Below are 27248 nucleotides of genomic sequence, written 5' to 3' on the forward strand. Positions count from 1 at the left end.
TAAGAAATACAATTTTTAAAATGAAGAAGAGATAATTGAGTAAGAATAGTTACAGATTAGGTTGAGGAACTCCAAGAAGGTTATCAGGAAGTGAGAAAAAGATGGGGAAAATGAAAGAGGTATTGAGGGTAGAAATAAAACTTTCAGAAATATAAAGTAACCAGAAGGGAAAATTTAAAGAGATGCTATTTGGTTTCCAGACTTTGGAAGAGGTCAAAATACATGAAATTAACTCTCCACTTGATAAAATGTAACAAACTCCTTTGAAAGTCATAATACTAAGTTTGTAAGAAAGGAAATGTCCTAGAGTCCCCAGATAAGAGGAAACAGAGTTGAACTTGTAGTAGTAGTCTTGTGGTAGACGGGATGGGCAGTCTCAGAGGGGGCTTGTGATAGCTAGAAGGCAACGCCATCAGCATTTAGGTCTACAGAAACTGGAAAAAGAAATTAAACACAATACTGAGACCCATCGGAGCTCCTGGCTGGCTCAGCTGGTAGAGCACATGACTCTTGATCTCAGGGTTGTGAGTTCAAGCCCCAAGTTGGGCAGGGAGCCTACTTAAAAAGGAAACAAAACAAAACAAAACAATGGGACCACTAAAGAGCTACATCTTCAGTGAAAGAACAGTCAGGAAAAAAACTCAGTTCACCAGTCCAGGCAGATATGGATACCTGTCCATCCCAGCCTGGGCTGTCGGTGGGCAAAAGCGTCCCTTGAAGATTTAGAATAGCCAGCTTGCTCTCAAACTGGCCTGAAGTTCAAATTTACAGGTGCTGGTCCAGGAAACCACAGTCAGAGAATTAATATAAAAATAGTTCCTAGCCATGAACGCTCTTGGAGCAACCTAGCAGAAGCAAATACAAAAATGATCTGGAAGGACACATCCTTCAACCTATGAGGGTGGCACAGGCTTCCCAAAGATGAGGCCCTATTGGAGGTAAGTTCATACCCCCAAATCCTAAGACTCTTGAGGAAAAATTGAGAAAGCCGTCGTATTTAAACTTCAAAACATCAAGTAATACATTATAAGCATGGTATATTTAAACTGATTAAATAAGTTAGTTAGGGGTGCCTGGGTGGCTCAGTTGTTAAGCATCTGCCTTCAGCTCAGGTCATGATGCCAGGGGCCTGCGATCGAGTCTTGCGTCGGGCTCCCTGCTTGGCGGGGAGTCTGCTTCTGCCTCTCCCTCTCCCTGCTGTTCTGCCTGCTTGTGCTCTGTCAAAAAAATAAGTAAATCTTTTAAAAAAATGTTACTTATGCATCTTTGCTCCACAAGCTTCTACAAACTCTAATTGATCAATATATAGGATCAAGAGGAAGCAAAGGCTTTTATTATGTATGTTCCAAACATCAGATGTAAAACTGTTTAGGAATTTCCATGAGATTACAGGTTTGACAAGAAGAATCATGAGCAGGAAATATCATGCATGCACAGAGAGTTTGCATCAATGCATCAAAAAAGACAAAATACTGAACGTTTGGATTAGCTTTAAGTCCAGCAGTTTAGGCAACCTTGTGAAATTCTGTATATAGCCACTGTTAGTAAAACAGATTAAAACCCATGTCAGAGAATTAATTCATTGCTATCAATTCATACATTTCAGTGACTAACAGCTATGACTCAAACCGCTTGGCAGCAGGAGTAGTAAGTACATTTAACCAGGGGTCCCCACACAATTAGGGGAGAGTCACCTGACAACAAAGCAATGCATGTTTCCAAGAAAGAATTGTAAATTAAATACAGAAGTTTCCCCTATGGCAATATAAAACTGTATTTTTGCAACCTTAACACTTGTTTCTACACGGACTTATGTAATTCTACACATTTTGTAAAAAGTCATGCCCAACATGGGGCTTGAACTCAAGACCAAGAGTCACATGCTATACCAACTGAGCCTACCAGTAACCCTGTTACACATTCAGTAAATCACACTACTTCCAATTTTGTGGGAAAATTTTGTTTATGAGTAAGAAGTTTTAATATTATGTGTTCACCCAATGGTTATTTTTTAATGTATTCAATTCCCCTTGCCTTTAAAAATGGATTAACTTTAGTAACATAACTGATTTATGACAGCAACTGAGTTATGAAGAGAAAAGTGACAAGGTCAACTCCAAAGCTTATGCTTTTAAACAAGATTCAACATCTTTTATTTACAGTTTTGGACATACATTAATGGTCTTATACAATGAACTAAATCTAGTAACAACGGTGAAGATGGAACATAAAAGACACAATTCCAAATTTTAGTTAGGTTGAAATACATTTTCACTAACTGAAAGGTATGATAAACAAGCAGCCATTATAAAGTTATAGACTGTATGTCAATTCACTTAAAATTGAAAGTCAGCCACACAGCTATAGGAACAATGGGAAATTTGCAAATGCAAATATTACATATGCAGGTATAATGCATGCATGGCATCACATTTAGTCTTTACCTTTTCAGCCATTTTTAAAAGTAAACTGGAGTAAGTCTCTTAATAATATATGTACATCAAGGCACATTCTTTTCTTGTGCTTTAGGAATGATTTACATATGATTTTGCTTATATCTTCATTTTATACCTTATATTAGCTTCTAATACTTAAAAAGTTTAATTTTAATAATTATAGTTTGAGTGGTAGTTTCCTACAGGAGAGAAATGTGGCATCTCCCCAAGGTTATTTTGAAGGTCAGAAAACTGGATAGCTTCTAGAAGTGGGAATTTAAAAATCAAACACACAAATTAATAATTCTCACATAACTTTTAAAAATAATTTACTTTCAACAATTTGGTGGACCATAATCAATTAACTTCTTTATATAGTATACTAAAATGAGGGCTGACTTGAAGACTTTTCAATATTCTGAAGTCACTTGACAATTATACAGTATCCACACAGGACCACTGTAGAGGTCCGTATTGCTATCCTATTTCTAAATTGCAGTTTTTCAACAAAATTGAACAATTAAACATGATACAAAAGCTGCAAACATACCAAATCTAGTTTTAATTTGTTCATTCTTCAGCAAAAGAATGAGATTTTTTTTTTCATTCATTGTCCCATGTTATCAAGGAGAAATTTCCCATCAACAGTGTTTAATAACAGTGTTCTTTGCTCATGGTCAATTTACTTGCCTTTAAGAGATATTATATAGTAAGGCTTTAATAGGCATTTCATGCATTTTAATGGCATTTTAAAAAATCAGCTATTTACTTAAGGGTTCCCCATCTAGGTTAAGTATACTGTGCAAACTTGATTACAACATGTAACTCATTAAGTGCTTTAAAATAGAATAAATCCCTGACTTATAAGGGGTTAAAATAAATAGTAAGTCAAGAATCACAGATCTGAAGCATTTTAAAAAATGTAATACACTTGTGCATCCTACTAAAATGCTTTATATTAGAATTTTTTTAAACCTATAAACAGGGCAAATGAAATCACAGAACCTCTCTATTTTGAGAATAAAAGAGAAGAAGATCTGACTAGTGCAGCCTTTTAAACTCAAAGTATATAATAATGTCAAAATGCAAGTGAAACTATACAGTTTTTAATTTAGTCCAGTCCTTTATAAACATTAATTCATAAAAAGTACACCATGATAAACCAATGCCATCAAGTAGATTTGCTTTCAATTTCTTTACAGTAAATGGACTTTTCAATAGAACCCATTTGCCAGACAAACCGTTCAGAAATTCAAACATCACCAAACAGCCCAGAGCCTTGACCTACAAACTCTGGGCAGACAGTCACACACCGCAGTGTGAATAGATGTTCTGTGAGTTCAGTACACATGGGATGTCACTTCTTTGATCTCCACCACTACAGTCACTCTGCTTCCGAAATGTGTGCCACCTCTACTTCAACAGTTTGAATAGCTTCTGCCACTTCTGAGAGCTTCTGTCCTTGCTGTTGCGCCAACACATAATTAACCACTTGCATAATACTTTGGTCAGAGAGCGTAGATACTGACGGACACTCTTCCGTCGCCGCAACAGCTTCCAGTGCTTCCATGGTCTCTCCCGTCACCACCACTGTCTCCAGTTCTTGAGGACCACTGCTTTCTGGTTCCTGCATGTCTGCTGTTAAGATACTAACAGCATGCTCCACTTGAGTTCCTTGGTTATGAAACTGAAGGGTATCTTTTTCCAGCATAATTTTGCAAGGCACATAATCTCTGTGGAATTTAGTCATATGTTTACGGAGTGTTCGAGCATCTATGTAGGCTTCACTACATACGGGGCAGACATAGGGTCGTTCACCAGTATGTGTTCTGACGTGGCGTTTTAGAGATCGGGCATCAGCCCAGGCTACTCCACATGTTAAGCATTCAAATGGCTTGACTCCTATTAAAAAAGAGTGAGGGAGACAGAGAGAAGTGTGTGTGTGTGTGTGTGTGTGTAAGGTACAAGTAACAAAACATATTTAAGTTCCCTGATAAATAATGCTAAGTCCAATAGCCCTTTTCTATCTGGATTACGGCAATCTTTACTCAGGACCTAATGGTGTACCTTAGAATGAACAAGATTCTGCAATATAATCTCTCCATAGGTGTTCCCAGAGATAGAAGTTACTGAGAGACAACTTTGAGTTTCCATGCATAGACTCATTTAACCTTCCCTGCGATCCTATAATATTAGGATAAGGTAACAGAAGCTTCCAATAGTCCAGTTCAGCATAAAAATGTTGATCTAGGGGCACCTGGGTGGCTCAGTGGGTTAAAGCCTCTCCCTTCGGCTCAGGTCATGATCCCAGGGTCCTGGGATCAAGTCTCGCATCGGGCTCTCTGCTCAACAGGCAGCCTGCTTCCTCCTCTCTCTCTGCCTGCCTCTCTTCCTACTTGTGATCTCTGTCAAGTAAATAAATAAAATCTTAAAAAAAAAAATGTTGACTAGAATATTAAGCTCACTAAAGAAGGAACCTACCTATGTACACAATAACTAGGCACCCAGGTTTAGGATCACCTCAATCACTTGAATAAGTATCACACAATATGGGATTCAACTCTTATCAAAGGAAGATGAGGTAACAGGCAAGAAGGTTGGTATAGAGACTCACTATTAGATGTGCTTTTCATTCTACTTACATATATACATAATATAAGTACAGTTACCTTCATGGTTGTTCATGTGTCTCCTATACTCTCTTAACTGAGTGAATTTTCTTCCACATTGTTCACACACCCGTTCTAGGTTCTGCTTTGCTCTTCCTTTTTTCCCATGCGTAGCTTTCTTTACATGCCTTCTGAATAATGCTTTCTCATAAAATTCTTTGCCACATATATTACACCTATAATTGGGGTAAAAAAAAACTGAATTTTTTTCCCAAAGCACAAGCATCCAAAAGAATTAATCCAAGTACATATACCATCTCAAGTAAGTTCAGATCCTGCTCAAATTTATCTACCTGTAAGGCTCAGTGACAGAATGAGACTTCACATGAGAATACCAATCTTTCTTCCAACTATAGCACTTATCACAAAACTGGCACTGGAATGGCTTCACACCAAGATGCTTGTTCATGTGCTGACGAAGATCTCTAGCTTCAAAGAAACTTTTTTCACATCTGTAATAATAAAGTTCAACCAATCAGATCACTTTATTCTTCTTTTTAAAACAAATTTCCAAGACTCAGTATACACTCATGGGTTTCTAGAACTCTACAAAATGATGCGAATTTAAAACAGAAAAATTTGTTACTATTCCAATCTTGCAATAAGGCTTCAGGGCTTTAAGTTTTTTTAGCTCTGGAGTACTGGAAACATTTTAATTTTTAAAAAATTTTTATTTAAGGGGCGCCTGGGTGGCTCAGTGGGTTAAAGCCTCTGCCTTCGGCTCAGGTCATGATCCCACGGTCCTGGGATCGAGTCCCGCATCGGGCTCTCTGCTCGGCAGGGAACCTGCTTCCCCTCCTCTCTGCCTACTTGTGATCTGCCTGTCAAATAAATAAATAAAGTCTTTAAAAATTTTTATTTAAATTCTAGTTAGTTAACATAGAGTGTAATATTAGTTTCAGGTGTACAACATAGTGATTCAACACTTCCATACAACACCCGTGCTCTACAGAAGTGCACTCCTTCATCTCCATCACCTGTTTGATCCATTCCCCCACCCACCTCCCCTCCGGTAACCATTAGTTTGTTCTCTACAGTTCAGAGTTTGTTTCCTGGTTTGTCTCCCTCTCTCTCTTTTTTCCCTTTGCTGGTTTATTTCTAACACTAGAAACATTTCAGAAGAACCACGCAAAGCTCTCAAAGGTTATAAGACACTGATTTTCTTTCTCCACCTAAAATCCCCACTTTTACCCTCTCCCTTTCTCTGTTCTTGTGTTAGGAGTAGGCCACAGTGTTGACCACAGATGGGATGAAGCAACTGCCTCAGGCCTAAGTCAATCAGAGCACGGCATTCCCTTGGCCGTAATTACCGATTAGGGATAATCAAATGACTTAACCAGATCTGATGGGTGTGGATCTCAGCACCTATATATAGGAATTACCAGAAAAGCGGCTTGGTGATTTAGAAGTTGAGAGGATGTGAGGCTGAAACCATTGCGACTGCCTTGTCCAGAAAGCCTTGGAGACATCAAGTGCTGATGAGCATGAATCTCGTTTACCTTAAACCATTTGGATTCCTAGACTTTACCTTTCTTTCAAGCCAGTTTACATTGGGTTTTCATTCATTTGCAACTAAAAATCTACTGATAATAAAATCTTTGTTTTATAATAAGACTGATCAAAGTGACATCAGCAAATATCCAGAATCAGCAGCCCCACAAGCCCACTATTCCACAAAAGCAGTAGATAAAACTGGCCGAAACTATGAGAATCAATTTTACTGAACTCTGGAAACTGATTAAAACTGTAAAGCAACCAGGCAAACATATAATAGTAAAAAAAATTGTTAGATGTTGGTAAGAGGGCTTTGTAGGGAAGGAGAAGTCTGCTGAAAACATTTAAGGGCAAATGTATTTGCCTCTGCCGCATAGGGCAAGTTTGGTTGGTTCAAACACTATACAAACCAAGGGCTTGGGAGAAAAGGCTGGGGAATAAAATGGTGGTGCATTAGGGGCTTTGAAAAACTCTTCCATACTCCCAGGAATTGAGAAATCCACATACTTGCCCAGGGCAACACATATTTAGAGAAAACCTGAGAAGGCCCTAGGCTCTCATCTCTGGCGGACTCTGCACAAACAGGAAGAGAAGGCCAAGACAGAGTCGTAACAGCCTGGCTGAATGTGAAGGCATTCTGGAGTAAAGTGGTGATGTCTAACTGCACAATGTACTAAATGTACTAAAAGTCAGTGAATTGTACACTTTAAAATGATGAATTTTATGTTAAGTGAGTTTTATCTCGATTATAAAAGAGATATCAGGAGACTTTGGAAAATAAAAAGAGGGAGAAAAGAGAATCTGAGAGGTATGACTGACAAAATTATAAGACATTTAAAATGTGTATCATAATGGTTTATGTATCCATTGTGAAAGGATTCCTCCTATTTAATTCACGTATTTATCACATCAGGTGTGTGTGTGTGTGTGTGTAAGTTCTACTCCTTTAGCAAATCTCAATTATATAATAGTGTTATCAACTAGAGTGACCTCAAAAAAAAATTTTTTTTGAGAACTTTCAAATGAATCTACTAAGAACACAAGGAAATTGATCAGTTTACCTATTAAATACTTACTGAGTACAATGATAACCTCGAACTTCAGGCTTTGGCTGGTGTTTCTTTAGGTGCTTGCTGAGTCCAGAGCCCCTGTGAAAAGACTTTCCACAAACTGAGCAGAGGTACTTGGACTCACCTATAAAAAATAAAAAACACAACCTAAATCAAACAATCAAGTGCTCTTCCAACAGAACAATTTACATCCTACTTTGGAAGTTATTTTATCAAGGGGACACAAAAGCTATTACATTTGGCAGTCATCTACTCAGAAGAACAATAAACAAGGTCAAAATCTCTATTTCCTCTCAACTACAGTACTAGCAAGGTTACTACTACACAAAGAACGTCATGAGCTTGCATTATCATCTGGACTGTAGTAATATAGAATTGAACGCAAGTTATAGAGCTGCTAAACCCTTCAATAGCCATTTCCACGTAACTACCTTTAAGCACTGGAAAATAATTATGTATGAACTAAAAATTCTAATAAAATTATAAGACTTACACCATGTTAACAGTCGCATCTGCCTATTACTTTACTTCTTAAAAAAGTTTATTTATTTGAGAGAGAATTACAGAGAGAGAGAGAGAGAGAGAGAGAGGGGCAGAGGGAGAAGCAGACTCCCCACTGAGCAGGGAGCCCGATGCACGACTTGATCCCAGGACCCTGAGGATCACGACCAGAGCCAAAGGCAGATGCTTGAGCTACCCAGGTGCCCCATCAACTTTTTAAAAGCATGACCATTTCTTTAAGTGCCTGGATCTAAATTATGCATAAATTTTTAAAAAGATTTTATTTATTTACTTGACAGAAAGAGAGAGAGATCACAAATAGGCAGAGAGGCAGACTGGGGTTGGGGGGAAGCAGGCTCCCCGCTGAGCAGAGAGCCGTATGCGGGGCTCTGATCCTAGGACCCCGAGATCATGACCTGAGCTGAAGGCAGAGGCCTAACCCACTAAGCCACCCAGGCGCCCCTAAATTATGCATAATTTAATACTCAGTATACTTTTTTCTATGAGGAAAATAATGAATATTTTTATACCAGTAAGACAGCTCTAAAACTAGATTTAAGAAAACCTTTAGCCTTACTTTCATTAATAAAAAACTGCATACATAGAGCCATTAGTATATTGATATAATTTCTAAAATAATTACGGCATAATCAATGTAATAGTAACTTAAGAGTATATAATGTGTAACTGTCAATTATTTGTCAATACAAATTTCTCATTACCTGTGTGAATACTCATATGTTCTTGAAGACTCCGTTTGGTAACAAATGACTTAACACACAGTTCACACTGAAACTGCTTTTGTGATTGATGGAGACTCTGGTGTAATTTTAGACCATGCTTATAGATGAAAGTCTTTCCACAGACCTGAGACAGCACAGGTGTTTAAACCGGTAAAACAGAAAAGAGAAGTCAGGGCTGTTTCTGAAGAATGAGGACAGAGAAAGTGTATGCCATTTTAAAGAAAAAAACTTATGAACAAAATGACAAACTGAAAGTTGAAACAAATGTCAAGGATATTAGCAGACTGATCATCTTCTGACTCAGTACTTAACAAATATTGCTACTTTTCTTACATCCAGGTGATCCCTGGAGGAGCTCAAAGCAGTACAAAAGACCCTCACACTATCCTTGTGTGACTAGTAAACAGTATACCTTACCTATTAAAAGAGACATGAGAACTTAATCAAGAAAATATACTAATTTCTTGCTACACCAAATAGAACAGTGCTTCTCAAACTCTGTGATGAAGAACGAGGTTTTTTTTTCCCTTTCAATCCATTTTTTATTAAATATGATAAAAATGTCACAATAATGTCAATTGCTATGACAATTTCTAGATGTCTACTCTCAATTTCTGTACTGATCTTCCATGGACCACACATTTTGAGTAGTTCTACATGAAAAGACCAGAGGCCCAGTTAATACTTACTTTCAAGTCTATGAATAACATGATGCTTAGGACATGGTTTCTAAAGAAATGAGGGGGCGGGGGAGTAGGACAGTGAGTGACAGTATACATAAAACACAGCTGACTATGTGTTGATAACTACTAAAGCTGGATAAAGGGTACATGAAGGTCTATTCTATTTTCTTATAATAAAAAGCTAAAAAAAAGAGAGCGAGAGAATCATTAAAAATTTCACCGGGGAAAAAATGGGTCATGCTTATATACAAGGCTATAGGGCCTACTAGAAAATTTTCACTGTTCCAAATAGTCCTAAACTGGCTAATCACAGGATTCTTTACTTAGAAGTTTTATTTTGGCATTTAATAGTCTCAGTCCTTAGCTCTAAAAAGCACACAGCTTAGGCAAGATTTTTGCTAAGGAGATTTGTTTAAATCATGGGTTCCTTTCCAGTCCAGACTGGTCCTGTTGAAGGTTAAAGGGATGAATGGAATGATGAATTGGTTATTCTCACCCAGTACATCCTCTGAATCCTAGTAAGTTGCATGAATATCCTAGTAGATTAATTTCAAATTACAACAAATTAAATAGCAAATGAAAGAACACAATTGGGAAACACCCTTAATCCAGGCAACTGAAAAAGTCCTAGAATTCTCTGTGACATTTTGCAGGAATGAGGGTGACTCCAGAATAAGTCAGTATCATCATCAGTTAAGTGCAAATCTTCTTTATATAATAAATTAAACTTCATGGCCTTACCTGGCACGCATGTGGCTTTACACCTGTATGCTTTAACATGTGTATTCGAAGAGAATATAATTTAGGTAATGTCCTTCCACATATGGAACATATAAATTCTCGTTTGGTTCTCCCCTTCTCAGATGATGTTCCCGATGTCTCATTAGATGTAGAATTGGAAGAGGATGAAGTGGGTGCATCTTTTCTGGTATGTCGAATAAGATGTGCTCGCAAGGAAGCACTGTACTGAAACTGTTTTTTGCACAACTACAAAAAAAGTAAATTCCATCTAAATGTAATTCTGTAACAAATGTTAAACTTGACTATTTCAATGTCCATTTTGTTACAATTATACAAATCAATAAACACATACCCTATATAAAAAACGATATACTAAGTATCAGATACAAAGATGAAAGGGGTCAAGACCTAGCCCCTACTCTGGAGAGGTTTATAATCTAACCACAGAGGGAGTCAAGGATGCAATAAAGAAAGGCATCAATGAGGAGACCAGGTCTGTCTAGAAGGAATGGTAGGACACAGAGAGAGAGAGTACTTAGTACTCATATGAGGAAACTAGGGGTTACAGATAAAACTGTAATGACCCTTAAAATTCTTCTTTTGGTCTACTACTTTTCTGCCACTTTTTTTTTTTTTTACTCTCTTATGATGCTTATTTTGGTAACATGAATAATGGATGAGGACTCTCTCCCTTCACCCCTTCACTCTCTACACCTATGCAGATGCTTCTTGTTATCTTACTTTTTTTGGACCAGTTTTCATGTTCACATTTTTTCAATGATGTAGTTATTATTACAGCTAGGTCATATAGTACACTATGATTCTCTTTCCTTTCTTTTTCTGTTTTGTTTATTTCTCTTTATATTTTCTGCTAATTCATCATCAAACCCTTCCCTCAGTTAATCTACTAAGAGCAGACTGAAAGATATCACCCTAAGAAAGAGATCTCTGTCAAGGCATTTTGTCCTGATCCCACCTGGACTGGTTGTTTCCTATGCTTAGACTCTGTAGAACTGGACCCTGTTTCCCGGTTTCCCAGGTCTTGCTCATTTTAATGGAACACCTCTGCCAATAAGCTTCCTGAGAAAAGGAGTTTGGGAGGTGAAACTTTTGATACCTTGCATGTCTAAAAATGTTCTTATTCTACCATCACAAATAACTGATAATCCGGCTATTGATTTTAAGGTGGAAATCACTTTCCTTTAGAATTTTAAAGACATTATGCCTTTCTTTGTCTTGCAGTTTCTATTGTTGCTGCTGAAAAGCCTGAAGTCATTATGACCTTTATCCTTTCTATGAGTCTTTTTCTGTATCATTATTTATAAGATTTTTTTAATCTCTTGATTTGAAGATTTTGTAATTTATCTTGACATACATTTACTTTCATCCATGGTTGTGGGAATTCAACATTCCTTTCCTTAAGGAAACTTAAGTTCTGATATTTTTCCTTAATGCACCAATGACTTCCTTCTCCCCATCTTCTGTTTGTTATTATTTGGATATTAGACATCCTACACCAATTGTCTAAATTTCTTTACTCTCATTTTCTAGCTTGTTTTTTGCATCATTTTCTGAGACATTTAGTCTATTTTCCAATTTTTCTGAGACTTTTATATTTGTGGATCGCCCAAAGTTGCTCTTTTTTCTTGAGATATTTTTAAGTATCTTTTTTTTTTTTTTAAGATTTTGTTTATTTATTTGACAGACAGAGATCACAAGTAGGCAGAGAAGCAGGCAGAAAGAGAGGAGGAAGCAGGCTCCCTGCTGAGCAGAGAGTCTGATGCAGGGCTCGATCCCAGGACTCTGGGATCATGACCTGAGCTGAAGGCAGAGGCTTAACCCATTGAGCCACCCAGGCACCCCTTTCTTGAAATATTTATTATAAGTCTGATGATGCCTGACATCTAATCACACTTCAAAATGTTAAAAAACTGACTGGAATTTCTGTGTAAGTCGGGTGGGTGCGGGGGAAGCTGTCAACCACAGGCTTTACTCAGCACTACCCTCCAGGTCCTTTGTTACTGGGCTTCAGATTTCTCATCTCTGAGAAACCTGTTTTTGGGTTAAGAATCTGGCTGCTAATATTCTGGGACTTGAGTAGGTTAAGAGAACTTGAAAAATTTCAACATTCAGTAAGTAAGGTTTTCTTCTCCCTTGTTTTGGGTATAGTCCACCCTCAGAGCAGTCATGGTTTTCTCTCTTTCAGAAAGTAGAAGACCAATCTTTGGCTGAGGGAGCAATGGTGATTTAACTGCTTCTTAAAAACTTTCTAACAACCAGACTCACTTCTACTTTCAAAGTAGCTAGTAACACTAATTCCTGAGGCATTTGGTACTTCTGTAATACAATTTGGACAGATTCTTAGCTTTCCCCACTGAAAGCCTGGGAATGAGACCTTTCAAATCTGCTATATCGGTTATTCCCTCTATTTATCAGGGACCAGAATGTAGTTGTTAAGGTTTCCTATTCTGTTCTCTTTACCCTTCTATGAGCTTATATTTTTAAATTTTTAAAGGTTATTTATTTTTTAAGCAATCTCTACCCTTAATGTGGGGCTCGAACCCATGACCCTCTGAGATCAAGAGTCACATGCTCTACTGACTGAGACTGCCAGGTGCCCCTGAGCTTTTAATTTTTTAAATGATAATCTCAGTCTTGTCTTACTAGGGTAGTATCAGGAAGAAGTAAAGATACATCACTGTTTTTTGTGTTTTTTTTTTTTTTTCACGGTGGGGGGGGGTCAAAGAAATGACATACAAATCAGAAAATGACTCTTACATAGCAATATAAAGGAGACAGTGTTCTGAGTGTCTCTCAGTGTTTACTGAGAGAATACAAGTAGTAGAGTAACAATGAATCAGTGAACTGCATTCTGTTTATCATGAAGTTAGAGCCATCTTCAATTAGCTTTCCAGTTACTTACCGGACATTTGTAATCTCTAGCTCTTTCATGTTTCAGTGTGTGCATTATAAGGGCATATCGTCTCTGAAAAACCATTCCACATTCCCCACATTTATGGGATGCTGCTTCTTCAGTATTCTCTTTAGTATCCCTTTTTGGCTGTTTCATCTTTTTCCCTCTTTGAACTAATTTCTGGGCTACCTAATTAAGACAAAACACAATCTAAGTAAATATACTCATTTTTAAAAAAGATTTTATTTACTTGAGAGAGCGCGCGCACACACACACATGTAATCAAGAGACACAGCATGAGCAGGGGAGTGGGGAGAGGCAGAGGGAGAAGCAGAGTCCCTGCTGAGCAGGAAGCCTGCCGCAAGACTCAATCCCAGGACGCCAGCGGCATGACCTGAGCCGAAGGCAGATGCTTAACCAACTGAACCACCCAGGCATCCCAACTCATTTTAATTTTTAAAGCCATGAATCATGTTATAATATTTCAAATCAATATTATCTTATTAATATTGGTATTTATTTGGTATTAATATTGCTATTGCTTTCCTACACCTACTGCCCTTCCTTCCAAAATAATTCTCATGACAGGTATTAGGTTTATGAACAGAATGCTTTTGACTTAAAGCTAAAACCACAAAGGTCACCTCTTCATTATACCTGCTGAACCGCTGACTTCGGAATGGCCTTCCGTTTTTGCAGCTTTTTCTCCATTCCTTTGTGTAGTCGGATATACCCCCCTTCATTAACAGAACGCTGCCGAAGCCTGCTTCTGTAAGTTTCATCATCAGGGCCCAGGTCTGTCTTTGTTGTCAGTGTGATTAGATTTTCCTGCTCTTTTAAAGACTGGCCAAGGTTCTGCATTGGTTCTGGAATGTCTTCAGCACAGATATCTTCAGTTGACGTGTCATTTCCCATACCATTGTTTTCTGGAGAGCTACTGATTACATTCTCTTTTGAAAGTTTGGGGTGAATATTAGAAAGTGTGCTATCTTCTCTGCTGTTTAAAGTTTCTCGTTCTGTGTCATCAATTTTTGTTGCTAAATCCACAGACTCCATTTCAGGATGGGAACCAGTTACACAGCCTGCCGGTGACAGAGTGGCTTGAGCCTCTGAAGAAACCTGGCGTTCAGGGTGTTGTCCTGGCTCTCCATTCTGCTCAGTTTCAGGCAATTCTCCATTCACCAGCAGTACAATTTCACAATCCCCAAGTTCAGTAGATAATGTTGTGGTTCCCTCGCTGCTAGCCACAGGAGGTGCAGTATTTCCATTCTGTTCTGGTAAGTCCTGGGTAGATGCAACCGTTTGGACCTCACCCTTCTTATACACTGTTAGTTGCTTCTCTTCCATTAGTTTATGTACACTTTCACAGATTTCTAAAACTTCTGACATGAAAAGATGGCGTGCCAAGATGGCTACATCAGCCATGCTACAGAAGTCAAAACTTAGCACAGAAGTATAGGCAAATTCCAATAAAGGAAGGAAGCTTGCCTTACAAAAACCTACATGGAACAAAAAAAAAAAGGAGGGGGGGTACAAAAAAGTTGAATAACTACTAAAACACTTTAGAAAAATAATTAATGCATGATTATGACAATATAAAATAAAATACAAAGGCAAAAAGGCAAATATGACCATTTATTCTGCAATTAAACACTCTGGACTTGTTTTGTGTTCTGGTTGTTTAATAAGCCTTGACTAACTCACTTCTATGAGCCGAGTCTCTCAATACCTAAAATAGAAAATAATATCAGACTTACTACCTCAAAGAGTTGTTGTAAGGCAGTCATTTTCAAACTGTACTCCTTAGAACCCCGGGGGTTCCTCAAATTCCCCTCAAGAAACAGCTGCTGGAGAATGGAGGGTAAAAAAAGAGAGGGAGGCAGGTGAGTAGGCAGGGTTCAACCAACCTGTCCCCTAACCTCACTTCTGTAAGTATAACTGTATATTTTAATAATAGAAGTCCATATAAAAATATGATCGTGAACAAAGGGCTGTACTACTGAAAATTTAAGAACAAGATCTAACATAGGGGTCTGCACAATTTTCCTGTAAAGAATCAGATTAATAATTACTGCAGGCCATAAGGTGTCTGTTTTAACTACTCAACTCTGCCACTGTAGCTGAAAAGAGCGGCCAAAGATATTACACACACAAATGAGCATGGCTGTATTCCAATATAACTTTATTTACAAAAAGGGAGGGAAGGGAATCTTTCCCCTTTGGGCTACAGTTTGCCTATTCCTGGTCTAAGGAAGGAAATAATTACCACACACAGGAGTTATGACATTCTTATTTTATGTGAGAAAATAAAAGCAGTTTATTTCTAAGTTCTCAATACTTCACTCTCAAAAGCCATTAATATTCATGATTTAAAAATTGAAAGATAAAAGAGTGATAAGTCCAACTCCATCTCCACAATCAGTATGATTAAGAATCTGTACAGCTTTCATAGCTTCTTTATACAGTTAAGCATATAATCTTATTCCCCCTTCTTACATTTGGTAGCATATTACATACACTGTCCTATGCCTTGATTTTCCGGTATCATAGTTTATCTTACAGATCTTTTACCAAAATAAAGAGGGAAAGCAACCTTTTAAAAACTCACATTTGCTCTATTTTTCAGTTTTGACTCAAGGTACATAAAATGTAGTCCATAAATGATGGACAAAGAAGGGAAGCCTTAAACTATGAGGTATATTAATAGACCCATTGCAAACTGAAGGCACTACACATGGACATCATCATTACGGCTAATTCAGTCATCCTAGGTAAGTTGGTAATTAAATAGGCTGAAGCCATGTTACTTTTGCTACAAATTATAAGACCAAGTTAAATAAGCTTGAGGTAAGTGTTTCTTTCAAAAAACAAACAAAAACCACAAACAGAATAACATATTTTGGACTTCTACTTAGCACCTTTTTAATTTCTTTCAGTTTGAAGACATAAGAAAAAATTTCCCACAAAAGAATTAACACTGTTCCAAGGAACACTTTAAATATCTAAAACAATTTTTTCAAAGGCACAGTCATGTTGACTGTACAACATAAAAACCCACAAAAGTTTTAAAAAATCATTCATAATTCTGCCAAGAGAGAAATGGCAGATAATTTCAGTATATTTTTACCCCAGCCTTTTCACATATACATATATAGATTCCATAAAACATTTTAATCAAAATGGACAACTTTGGAAAAAAAAAAAAGGAAAGTTCCAGAGATCCATTACACAACAAAGTGAACAGAGTTAATACTTGAAAGTCATTAAGAGGATAAACTTTATAATGTGTTTACCAAAATTAAAAACTAAAAAAAGAAAAAAATGGACAAAACAGTTGGTTATAGATAGTGTTAGAGAACATCATCAAAAAGATGTGATCTCCAGCTGACCTGTGACCTGGACTCTAAGGCAAAGGCTCCTCACCCCCTCCCCATCCTTGGAATGGGGGGTGCCATTTGCCTTTCCTGCTCCCTGAGGCTGCTCTAAGGACATAACCATGAAACAGTGATGTGATACTGAAAACGTCTATACTAATGTGATGGGACCCAGTTAAGGCATCTTTCTAATCTTTTAAGTTTGGTTTTGGGGAGGTTCAGAGATCCACTCATCTTGCTGCAGCCAAAGACAAGCCTCATATATAAGTGCCCTTTGCTTGTTAAAACTGCCACCTACCAGCTTGGAACGGCCTGCCTGTTTCTTTGGTACAGGGGCCAATTTCAGATTATACCAGGGAAGCTCATGGGAGGGTTATGAACCAAAAGAAAGAAAAATTATGACAGGGATGGACTTCCACATCCAGCAATATGGCCAACTAAGGTACCCTAATTTGACCTACTTGCTTTAAAAAAAGTGAGAGAGAGAGAAATATTTAAAGTATTATTTTAAATATATTTGGTACCCCAGCACTGAGTGAAGGAAGTAAGAAATCCTTCCTGATTAGTCATGACCACAAACCAAGCTTAATTTGGTGGGATTTTTTGTTGAATATATAGCAGTTTCATAGTCAAAAAATCCTCAGGCTCAGAATTTAAAGCAATCCCAGATTGGTAATGCCCTCAGCATTTTAAGAATCCAATGTTTTCTCTGTGGAAAACACCTTCAACCAAGAACTCAAAACATTTCCCACAAAGTTTTAAGGAATATGAATTCATTGTGCACAGATTAAAAAAAAAAAAAAACACAAGCAAGGCACCATGAACAAGAGCTAGTGGAAACAAACAGCATGAATCAAATCTGCAAAGATTTTAAGTACTGCTATAATCAAATATAGAAAGTTAAGAGTGGCATATCACCAGTAAAGAGCAAAAGGTCACAAAAAGTAGCGCCCTAAAAGAGACATCTGAAAAAGAAGTAAATGGAAAAGAGGGGTGCCTGGCTGGCTCAGTCAGTAGAGCATATGACTCTTAATCTCAGGTTTTTGAGTTCAAAGCCCCATGTTGGGCACAGAACTTACTTAAATAAAAATAAAAATTTAAAAAAAGAATGGAGAAGAGACTGGAATAAAAACTCAATAAATGAATTTAACAGCAAATGAAACACAGCTAAATAATGAGTCAATTAAAATTTTCCAGGATAATCTACACAAGAGATAAATACAGAAGAGAAATTAAAGGTCACAGAATATAAAGTGAGAAATGTCTCTCTAACTGGAATTTCAAAAGGTAGAAGAGAGAAAATAAGGCAGAAACAAGTTCTGAGGGGCGCCTGGGTGGCTCAGTGGGTTAAAGCCTCAGCCTTCGGCACAGGACATGATCTCAGCTCTCTGCTCAGCGGGGAGCTTGCTTCCTCCTCTCTCTCTCTGCCTGCCTCTCTACTTGTGATCTCTGTCAAATAAATGAATAAAATCTTTAAAAAAAAAAAAAACAAGTTTTGAAGGCATACTGGCTGAGACTTTTTCCTCAACTGATTAAGGATAATCTCAATTTCTGGGTTCAGGAAGTTCAACCATTTTTATGCAGGACAGTTGAAAGTCAAAGATCCTAATGCTGGATTAAGAACAAAATCCAGAAATATGATGTTTAAAGAGTAATGTAAAACATAAAGATACAAAAAGGCTGAAAATAAAAGATGGAAGACATGCTAGGGAAATAGTAATGAAAATACTCTTCACGTATCTAAAAAATATTTACTAAAGCAGTCAAAATAGAAAAATAAAAAAATGTTTATAACACCAGCCAACGTTAGATTGTAGAGGTAAAAATCACCAACAAAGATAAAGAGGATCACTACCTAATAATAAAAGGATATTTTATCCTAAATCAGTAACTCGAAACTTACATGCAACTTATATGCAAACAAACATGGCCTCAAGATACACAAAACAGAAACTGAAGAAACTCAGTAATAGGCAAATGAATCACATTAATTAATATTCTAAAGCACCTCTGTCAATAACTGATATATTAAGCACACAAAATAATCAGTAAAGAATTAACAAGCCACAATATATTGAATGTTGGTTCCAAATGAAAAGACTCACATTCTTTTCAAGTAAAATGAAGTTTATAAAAATAGACCACATGGAGGGTTAAAAGCAACAAATCTGCAGTATTAAAGGGAAACTTATAGCCTTGATGCTTAAAACAGAAAGTAAGAAAGGCTGGGAGCTAATGGGTGAAAAGCATTATACTTAACAGTCAAAAAAAAGAGTAATGGGGCTCCCGTCTGGCTTAGTCAGCAGAGCATATGACTCTTGATCTTATGGTTCTAAGTGTGAGCCCCACACTGGGTGTACAGTTTACTTTAAAAAATAAAGACAGTAACACTCAAATACAGTAAAAGGCAGATTAGTGAAATCAGTAAAAGAAAATAAAAGCTGTTCCCTTATTTTTTTAAACAATTTTTTGTTTTTTTTTAAGGATTTTATTTACTTATTTTAGAGTGAGAAGGAGCACACGCAAGCAGGTGAGGGGCAAAAGGGGACAGAGAGGGACAAGCAAACTTTGAATTGAGCATGGAGCCCAACGTGGGGCTTGCTCTCATGACCTTGAGATCATGACCTGAGCCAAAATCAAGAGGCCACTGCTTAACTTGACTGAGCCACCCAGGTGACCCAACAGCTGTTCTTCGAATGGTGTGTCAAGAAGAATTAGTCAAAACTTGGTAAGAGGCAAAAAAGATTACCAGGTATTAAGAGCAGTGTTGAAGATGCACCACTGATTTAATGCTATTGACTAGACTATTTTACAACTCTGTAAAAATTAACTTACAGAAAAATGATAAAAATGCAAATGAGGGGATGGCTCAATAGGTTGATGTTCAGTTTTTGGTTTTGGTCAGGTCATTATCTCAGGGTTGTGAGACTGAGTCCTGCATTAGGCTCCAAGCTTAGCAGGGCATCTGGTTGAGATTCTCCATCTCCCTCTCCCTCTGTCCCACCTCCCCCAACTTATTCGCGTGGTCGCTCTCTCTCAAAATAAATAAATCTTAAAGAAAGAAAGCAAGCTTGAATAACTCTTTAACCATTAAATATGCTAGATAAGTAGTTAAAAATCTTCCCTCCAACTCCAGTATAAGCCCAGGCAATTTTAGCGACCATTCTACCAAACTTTCAAGAAAAAATAATTCTAATCCACAGTATATTTCAGTGCATCTAAAAATTGGAGGGAGCATACATTTTATAAGACTAGACCAACTCAGAGTGCCTGGGTGGCTCAGTCGTTGGGCATCTGCCCTCAGCTCCAGTCATGATCCCAGGGTCCTGGGATCGAGTCTCACACTGGGCTCCCTGCATGGCAGGAAGTCTGCTTATCCCTCTGACCCTCCCTGCTCTTATGCTCTCTTGTTCACTCTCTCTCAAATAAAATAACTAAAATCTTGGGGAAAAAAAAAAAGACTAGAGCAACTCAGATATCAAAACATGAAACTGTGAAAAAGAAAAATTACTCGTGAATATACATGCAAATGTTCTAGACAACATCAGCAAACCAAACAGCAATTTATACAAAAGCGGGTGATAATATGACCATACTGGATTTATCTCAAGTACAAAAAAACTGGCTTAACAGAAAATCCATGTAATTTCCTACATTAACAGAAGGGTAAGAATACAGGCAGTATCAATAAATACAGAAAAAATACGTGATAAGTCAATACTGCTGGAGGAGGTCATCAAAAAGATTTGACTTCTAGCTGACCCTCAAGCTGGATGGACCCAGACAAGTGGAGGACTCCACCACTCCCCTGTTTCTGAAATGTGTGTTTACTTGCCTTCTCTGTTCCCAGAAGTTGCCCCAAAAATACATTTTTGAGACAGAAACTTGGTATTGAGGCCCTCTGGACTGGGTACCTGACTGAACCCACTTAAGGCCTCCCGAGTACATGACTGAACACTGTTAAGGCCTCTATATAAACTTCTAAGATTCTGGCACAGAGATCTACTCATCCTGCAGCTGCCCCAGACAATCCTAAGTTCTGGCTCCCTGTGTAGATTATACCTGGGAACCTTCTCAGAGAATTACAAACCAGCACCCATTTTAGAGGGAATATCCTTAATGTTAAAATGGTAAAGGGTTATCTATTTAAAACATTTACCAACTCATATACTTCGTGGTAAAAAAGCACCTTCTTTAGAAATGGGAATGAGATAAGTAAACCCCCTATCATTTCTATTCAACTGGTTTTTTGAGGTCCTGGACAGCACTTTAAAGCAAGAAAAAAGTTTTCAAAATACATAAACTGGAAAGGTAGAAACAAAACCAACACTATTGGCAGATAATTTATTTCTTTATATTGAAAATTCCAAAGAATCTATAGGTAAATGACTGAATGACTAAGAGAATTTAGCAGTATTACTATATACAAAATATACATCCAAAATAAATCTGAAATTATATAATTTTAAGAAAAAAATACAATAGTTTCAAAACATATAAAGTATCTTGGAGTAATCCTACAAAAGGTGTTTGAGATTGTTATGGATAACTCTAAAACTTTATTAATTCAATGTAATCTCTATCAAAATACACTATTCGGTGTATAAACTGACAAGCTGCTTTTAGTTTTTATGGAGCAAAGGGTTATGAAACGAAGACCCACCTGAATAATAAATGTGGGAGACTCCTCTTACTATTGTAAAGGTAAGGTAATTAAGACAAGTGAAAATAGTGTATGGAAAGACAACCGATAGACTAGAAGAAAGCCCAGACTCAGCACCAAACTCGTGGGACTGTTTTGTTAAGAGAATCTGAATGGTGAACTGACAAGGAGGATGGCGTCTTCACTAGAGGGCTCTGAGAGAAGCGATGATTAAAATGGGAAAAAAATGAAATCAAACACCTATTTCACACCAACAAAAATAAACTGCAAACAGATTAAATCTTAAATATGAAAGAAAAACTATGAAAATTTAAGAAGAAAATCTATGAACATGTCTTTATGACAGTACAGAAAAATTTTTTACAAGCATAAACAAATAAAGGAAAACACAAATTAATTCAACTACATTAATTGGGTAATTTAAAAAGATGTACATTTTATCTTTTTATACTGTATATGTTTTATATTCCTTACCTAATATTAAACAAAATAAAAACCATCTACTTTGCCTATTGAATTACATTATATTTGCTGCACAATATATAAAAATAAGCATATAGGATGAAAAATAAATGAGGTATTTCATTGGAATTTTAGGATGCTGTATTGCAGTTAATTGGGGCAAACACTTCATTCGCTAACCTGCTGAGAAACTGAAAAAGAACACTCATATACCTCTCTTCCTGCTTAAGATGCATAAAACACAGGGGAAAAAAATCCCAAAGCTAACTTATATCAAAAGACTACATCTGTGATGAGTTTTATTATTCAGATTGCCCAGTATAAGACATATTTTCTCCTATTTGCTCCTAAGTCATCAAACCCAGAAAAAAGAAAATATCGCTAATCTAAAATGTAATGTAATTCTATGCTCCATGAAAATCTTTGCTCACCATTGTATCCCCAGAGCCTAGACTGGTTCCTCACACACAGCAGATGCTTAATAAGTATTTTTTTTAATAATTAAACATAGTTACGGCAAAGAAAAAATACACGTTATTTGCCTTCCCAGAATAAGTGATTTTTAAAAGTATGAGGTAGGGGTGCCTGGCTGGCTCTGTGGATAGAGCATGCAACCCTTGATCTTGGGGTCACGAGTTTGAGCTCCATATTGGGTGTGAAGTCTACTTTAAATAAAATATAAAATGTGTATATCTATATCTATATCTATATCTATATATATATATATACACACACACACACACATATGGTAGAAAAGGACCAGTGGTTAACTACATTAAGTATTTATATACCTGGACAAAGTCACTTTTTTGTTTCAGAAAAGGAAAATAATATTTTACACAGTGATGTCAGTAATTCAGTAATCAGGAGTTACAGTAAGTTAATATTATGAAAAAATGTATAAATAAGGTTACCTATTTTAATTCTTCCTAAATTTTCATTTGTTGACTCCTAAGCCAATATATAAGTTCTAGTGGGCCAAAAGAAAGTCAAATTATTCATTTACAATAACAATAAAAGCAAAGAAAAAAGCCACACCTAGAATTTTGATTAATGTATATTAACAGTTTGATTATTCAAATTAATGAATTCTAATAATCTTTAAAAATGAGAAACAACAGACCTACAAAGGTGCTCTATTATTACATGTTCCACAACATAAGATACAGGAAGTCAATTTTTTTAACAGTCAATTTTTAAATAACATATTCACTTAGTGTAATGTAACACTGATGCAGTTATGGATTTCTCTCAAACTGTTTTTAGCTATGTTAATCTCAGAAATTTTTCTACTGCTACATTTGTCTCACCAAAGAGGTAGTGATAGAAAATGACAGCCTTTTCTATAACCCTACCTTGGAAACTATAGGTGGGCTTCTCCCACTGTAGCATAAATCCCGAGTTTCTAAGACACACACACACACACACACACACACACACAAACCCCTTCTTCCAGTAGGTACTTACACACACACACACACACACACATACACACATACACACACACACACACACACACACCCCTTCTTCCAGTAGGTACTTAAAAACAAAAGCAAGAGTATTAGAAAATTCTTACCAGAAAGATCCACCACTGCCTCATGACTGGAAACAGCTCCTTTCTCAATAAAAAGATCTCGAAAATATTCACTATTAGCTGACAAAACAGATTTATGAGCTTTGTACTCTTCTCCCTCAATTAACAAAGTAACATCACAGAACTGGTTGGAGAGTCTCTGTTCGTTGAGCTGTTTTAAGACAGCCTGACAATGTTTTGGAGAAGAACGTTTCACCACTCCTTTGGTGTCAACCTATCAAAATAAGTTTAAGACCAAGAGTTGTATTATATATCATTTGTATTTCTACCTTTAACAGAATTTAAAACATGACACATTATTCACTTTTAAAGACACCATTAATTAATATGAAGAAAACAGCAAGATGTTCTTTATTATCTATATATTTAAATAAAAATTAAATATTTATCTCTATGTATTCAAATATCTAAATATTTATTTATTTTTATTTATTTTTTTTTTAAAGATTTTATTTATTTATTTGAGAGAGAGACAGTGAGAGAGAGCATGAGCAAGGAGAAGGTCAGAGGGAGAAGCAGACTCCCCATGGAGCTGGGAGCCCGATGCGGGACTCGATCCCGGGACTCCGGGATCATGACCTGAGCCGAAGGCAGTCGTCCAACCAACTGAGCCACCCAGGCGTCCCATCAAATATCTATATATTTAAAAAAATATTTATTATCTATATATTTAAATAGGTCATTCTCACTATATTCTGCTGTGTTCATTCTACTTGACCCAGTGAAACCTGCATCTCACTTCTTGCTGCCTCTTATTTCCAGTCAGAAACTTCATGATGTATAAAGTAATTGCAGGTAAAAAATAAAGGCCTAGCCAGTTTAATTTTACCTTGTTTCACAACCTAGAGACTGCTTCCAGAAATGTATTCTGTCTACCTGTACCAATATACCATTTAAAAAGACAGGAAGAATGATTAACAACAAACCAAGGAACTTCTGAAGAGAAGAAACAACAGGAATATTTATGATTAATGAAAAAGCAGTATTAGCATACTTTTAGTGTATGTAACAAGAGAGTGCATTACCTGAGATATTAAGTGCATTACTTAAATTTCCAACCTCAGTGCCAACAGTCAAGCCATTTCAGTACTTTAAGAAAAAAATTTACCAAGACTATAAATACTAATATATTAGTTACAGATGTTAAAGGTGGATGGAAATTTCCACTTACAAATACAAGTTCATGTTTCGATACTGGCTTCTTTTTTGCAGGCTTGGAGGCTGTAGTTGGAGGTGAAGTAAAATTGCTCAGATCATCTTCTGATTCATTACTTTCTTCTCCAGATTCAAGATCTAGTCCCAATTCTTCCAACATTTCTGAAGTATCTGATATTGGACGGGAGCGATCTAGTTTCTCCTGGCATTTGCTACACTGTTTAATGTAATCTTTCACTTGCTTTAATATACCTGTAATAAATATAAAAATAAAAAGTCAGATTTAATGCTGTTCTCATTTGAAAATTAAAAATTATTTATTGTTGGTTAATCTATGTGTACTGATATATGTTTGAGTGCATATGTCCAGACATACACATGTCCCATAAAGTATGTAAAAGTGATTTTTTTAGAACATAAAGTACATCTTTTTCATAGATGTAAGGTTATAAATGATGGTTTGTTTCCATGCTTATTTTTGTTTATTCCTAGTTATTCACTTCCCCACCATATAAGATAATTATGTAACAGTGCCCATTTCCAGGTGCAACTCATTCATGCTAAAGGAACTACATGAAAATGCCAATATAACCTTCATGAACAGTAATATAATGTGGTTACCTCTCCACCCTACTAACATCAGGCTTGACCATGCAATTTGCTTTGGTCAATGGAATATGAATAAATATAATGTGTGCCACATCTCAGAAGCTTTAAAAGGCATGGTTTCCCTCCAGGGCTCTGATCTTTGTCCCCTCTCTCAAATGACAGCATGTTCCAGATAAATGCCATCCTTTAGAGTCCGAATTGACAGAGCCTGAAAAAGACAGGTGGAGTCAACTGCAACCTGACCTACAACCACAACTTGTGATGAAAGTATAAAATCAATCTCATTTTTGAAAGCTATGAGATTTTAGGGCTGTATGAAAAAACAGCATAAACAATCTAACAAAAGTTAGATTGTACACAAACCACTCACAAAACCCTATTTTGAATTTCAACTTCTAGGTCAGCATGTTGGGGTAGGGGTAAGGAGCAGGGAGGAACACCACTTGTAAAATAAGACCAATTAATTTCCATCCTACAAATGAGAAAATGAAGCTCTAGGAGGTTAAGAAACTGGTCCAAAGTCAATTGCTAAACTAAAATGCACAACTGGGCCTCCAAAATGCCTATGATTTTCAGTATATTATGCTAACTTACACAGGAAGACATTTGTCCATCACTATGACAGAAGATTCTCTTCCCCACAACCCCCAAGTAAAACATAAATGAAAGGCTCATTAATAAGCTAAAATGATATAGACAGTGAATTCCTGAAAATAATTTCAAGATGTCAAATTATACCATGGTTCCTTGTACTTTCAACCTTCAGATAATATTCAAGCAATATTTCTCAAATTGTATTATGTCCCAGGGCACCTGGATGGCTCAGTTGGTTAAGTGGCTGCCTTTGGGTCAGGTCATGATCTCAGCGTCCTGGAGTCGAGCCCCATATTGGGCTCCCTACTTGGCAGGGAGTCTGCTTCTCCCTCTCGCTCTCCCTGCTTATGACAGCTCAATCTCTCTGTCAAATAAATAAATAAAATCTTAAAAAAAAAAAAGTCCCATACTTACTTTAAAAATACACTGGACTAATAAATTCAGAAAATTATACTCTCATTTTACATGCACATAATAGGTATTATCATATTCAAACCTCTGAGAGTTCTATAGTGAAGAAATATGTTTAATAAGAATTTGCCAAATTTATTCGTTTATAGAACCCCTCCCCCCCACCCAAAACATAACTTAGGAAATAATGGGTTAGGGCTAAATAAAACTTCCATAAAAAGTGAATTTGCATGTGCATATTTAGAGGACAATATATATTCTAACGTCTGAAAATGCTAAAGTCAATAAAAAGTCTATACCAGTATGAGGTATGTAGCGAGCAGATTAAAAAAAGTGATGAAAAGGCTGGAGGGATATATATATATTTTACATACAATGAAGAGTAAATGGAGGGGCGCCTGGGTGGCTCAGTGGGTTAAAGCCTCTGCCTTCGGCTCAGGTCATGATCCCAGGGTCCTAGGATTGAGCCCCGCATGGGGCTCTCTGTTCAGCAAGGAGCCTGCTTCTCCCTCTCTGCCGGCTGCTCTGCCTACTTATGATCTCTCTCTCTGTCAAATAAATAAATAAAATATTTTTTAAAAAAGAACAGAAGGGGCACCTGGGTGGCTCAGTGGGTTAAAGCCTCTGCCTTCGGCTCAGGTCATGATCCCCGGGTCCTAGGATTGAGCCCCGCATGGGGCTCTCTGCTCAGCAAGGAGCCTGCTTCCCCCTCTCTCTCTGCCGGCTGTTCTGCCTACTCATGATCTCTCTCTCTCTGTGTGTCAAATAAATAAATAAAATATTTTAAAAAAAGAACAGAAGGGGCGCCTGGGTGGCTCAGTGGGTTAAAGCCTCTGCCTTCGGCTCAGGTCATGATCCCAGGGTCTTGGGATCGAGCCCCGCGTCGGGCTCTCTGCTCAGCGGGGAGCCTGCTTCCTCCTCTCTCTCTGCCTGCCTCTCTGCCTACTTGTGATCTCTCTCTCTGTCCAATAAATAAATTTAAAAAAAAAAGATTAAAAAAAAACAAAACAAAAGACATGTAAGAGAATATATCTATTTTTTAAGATTTTATTTATTTGTGAGAGAGAGAGAGAGACCGCATGCACCCATGTACAGGCCATGGGGCTGAGGGGGAGGAAAAGGGACAAGCAGACTCA

General features: G+C 37.0%; 1 protein-coding gene across 1 annotated transcript in view; it reads right to left on the reverse strand.

Moving 5' to 3' along the window:
- Positions 1–1313: 1313 nt before the first annotated feature.
- ZBTB11 (zinc finger and BTB domain containing 11) overlaps positions 1314–27248 on the reverse strand; it is a 32215-nt gene continuing 6280 nt past the window's right edge. The window contains exons 2-11 of the mRNA XM_080799964.1: positions 24515–24750; positions 23326–23557; positions 13908–14749; positions 13260–13439; positions 10337–10582; positions 8892–9036; positions 7675–7792; positions 5398–5556; positions 5105–5280; positions 1314–4337 (exon numbers count right to left, since the gene is read on the reverse strand). Coding sequence (XP_080656090.1) covers positions 3820–4337; positions 5105–5280; positions 5398–5556; positions 7675–7792; positions 8892–9036; positions 10337–10582; positions 13260–13439; positions 13908–14749; positions 23326–23557; positions 24515–24750 — 2852 coding nt within the window. The 3' untranslated portion in view covers positions 1314–3819. The remainder of the gene's footprint in view (positions 4338–5104; positions 5281–5397; positions 5557–7674; positions 7793–8891; positions 9037–10336; positions 10583–13259; positions 13440–13907; positions 14750–23325; positions 23558–24514; positions 24751–27248) is intronic.

Source organism: Martes martes (genome assembly GCF_963455335.1).
Source record: "Martes martes genome assembly, chromosome: 1".
NCBI classification, from domain to species: domain Eukaryota; kingdom Metazoa; phylum Chordata; class Mammalia; order Carnivora; family Mustelidae; genus Martes; species Martes martes.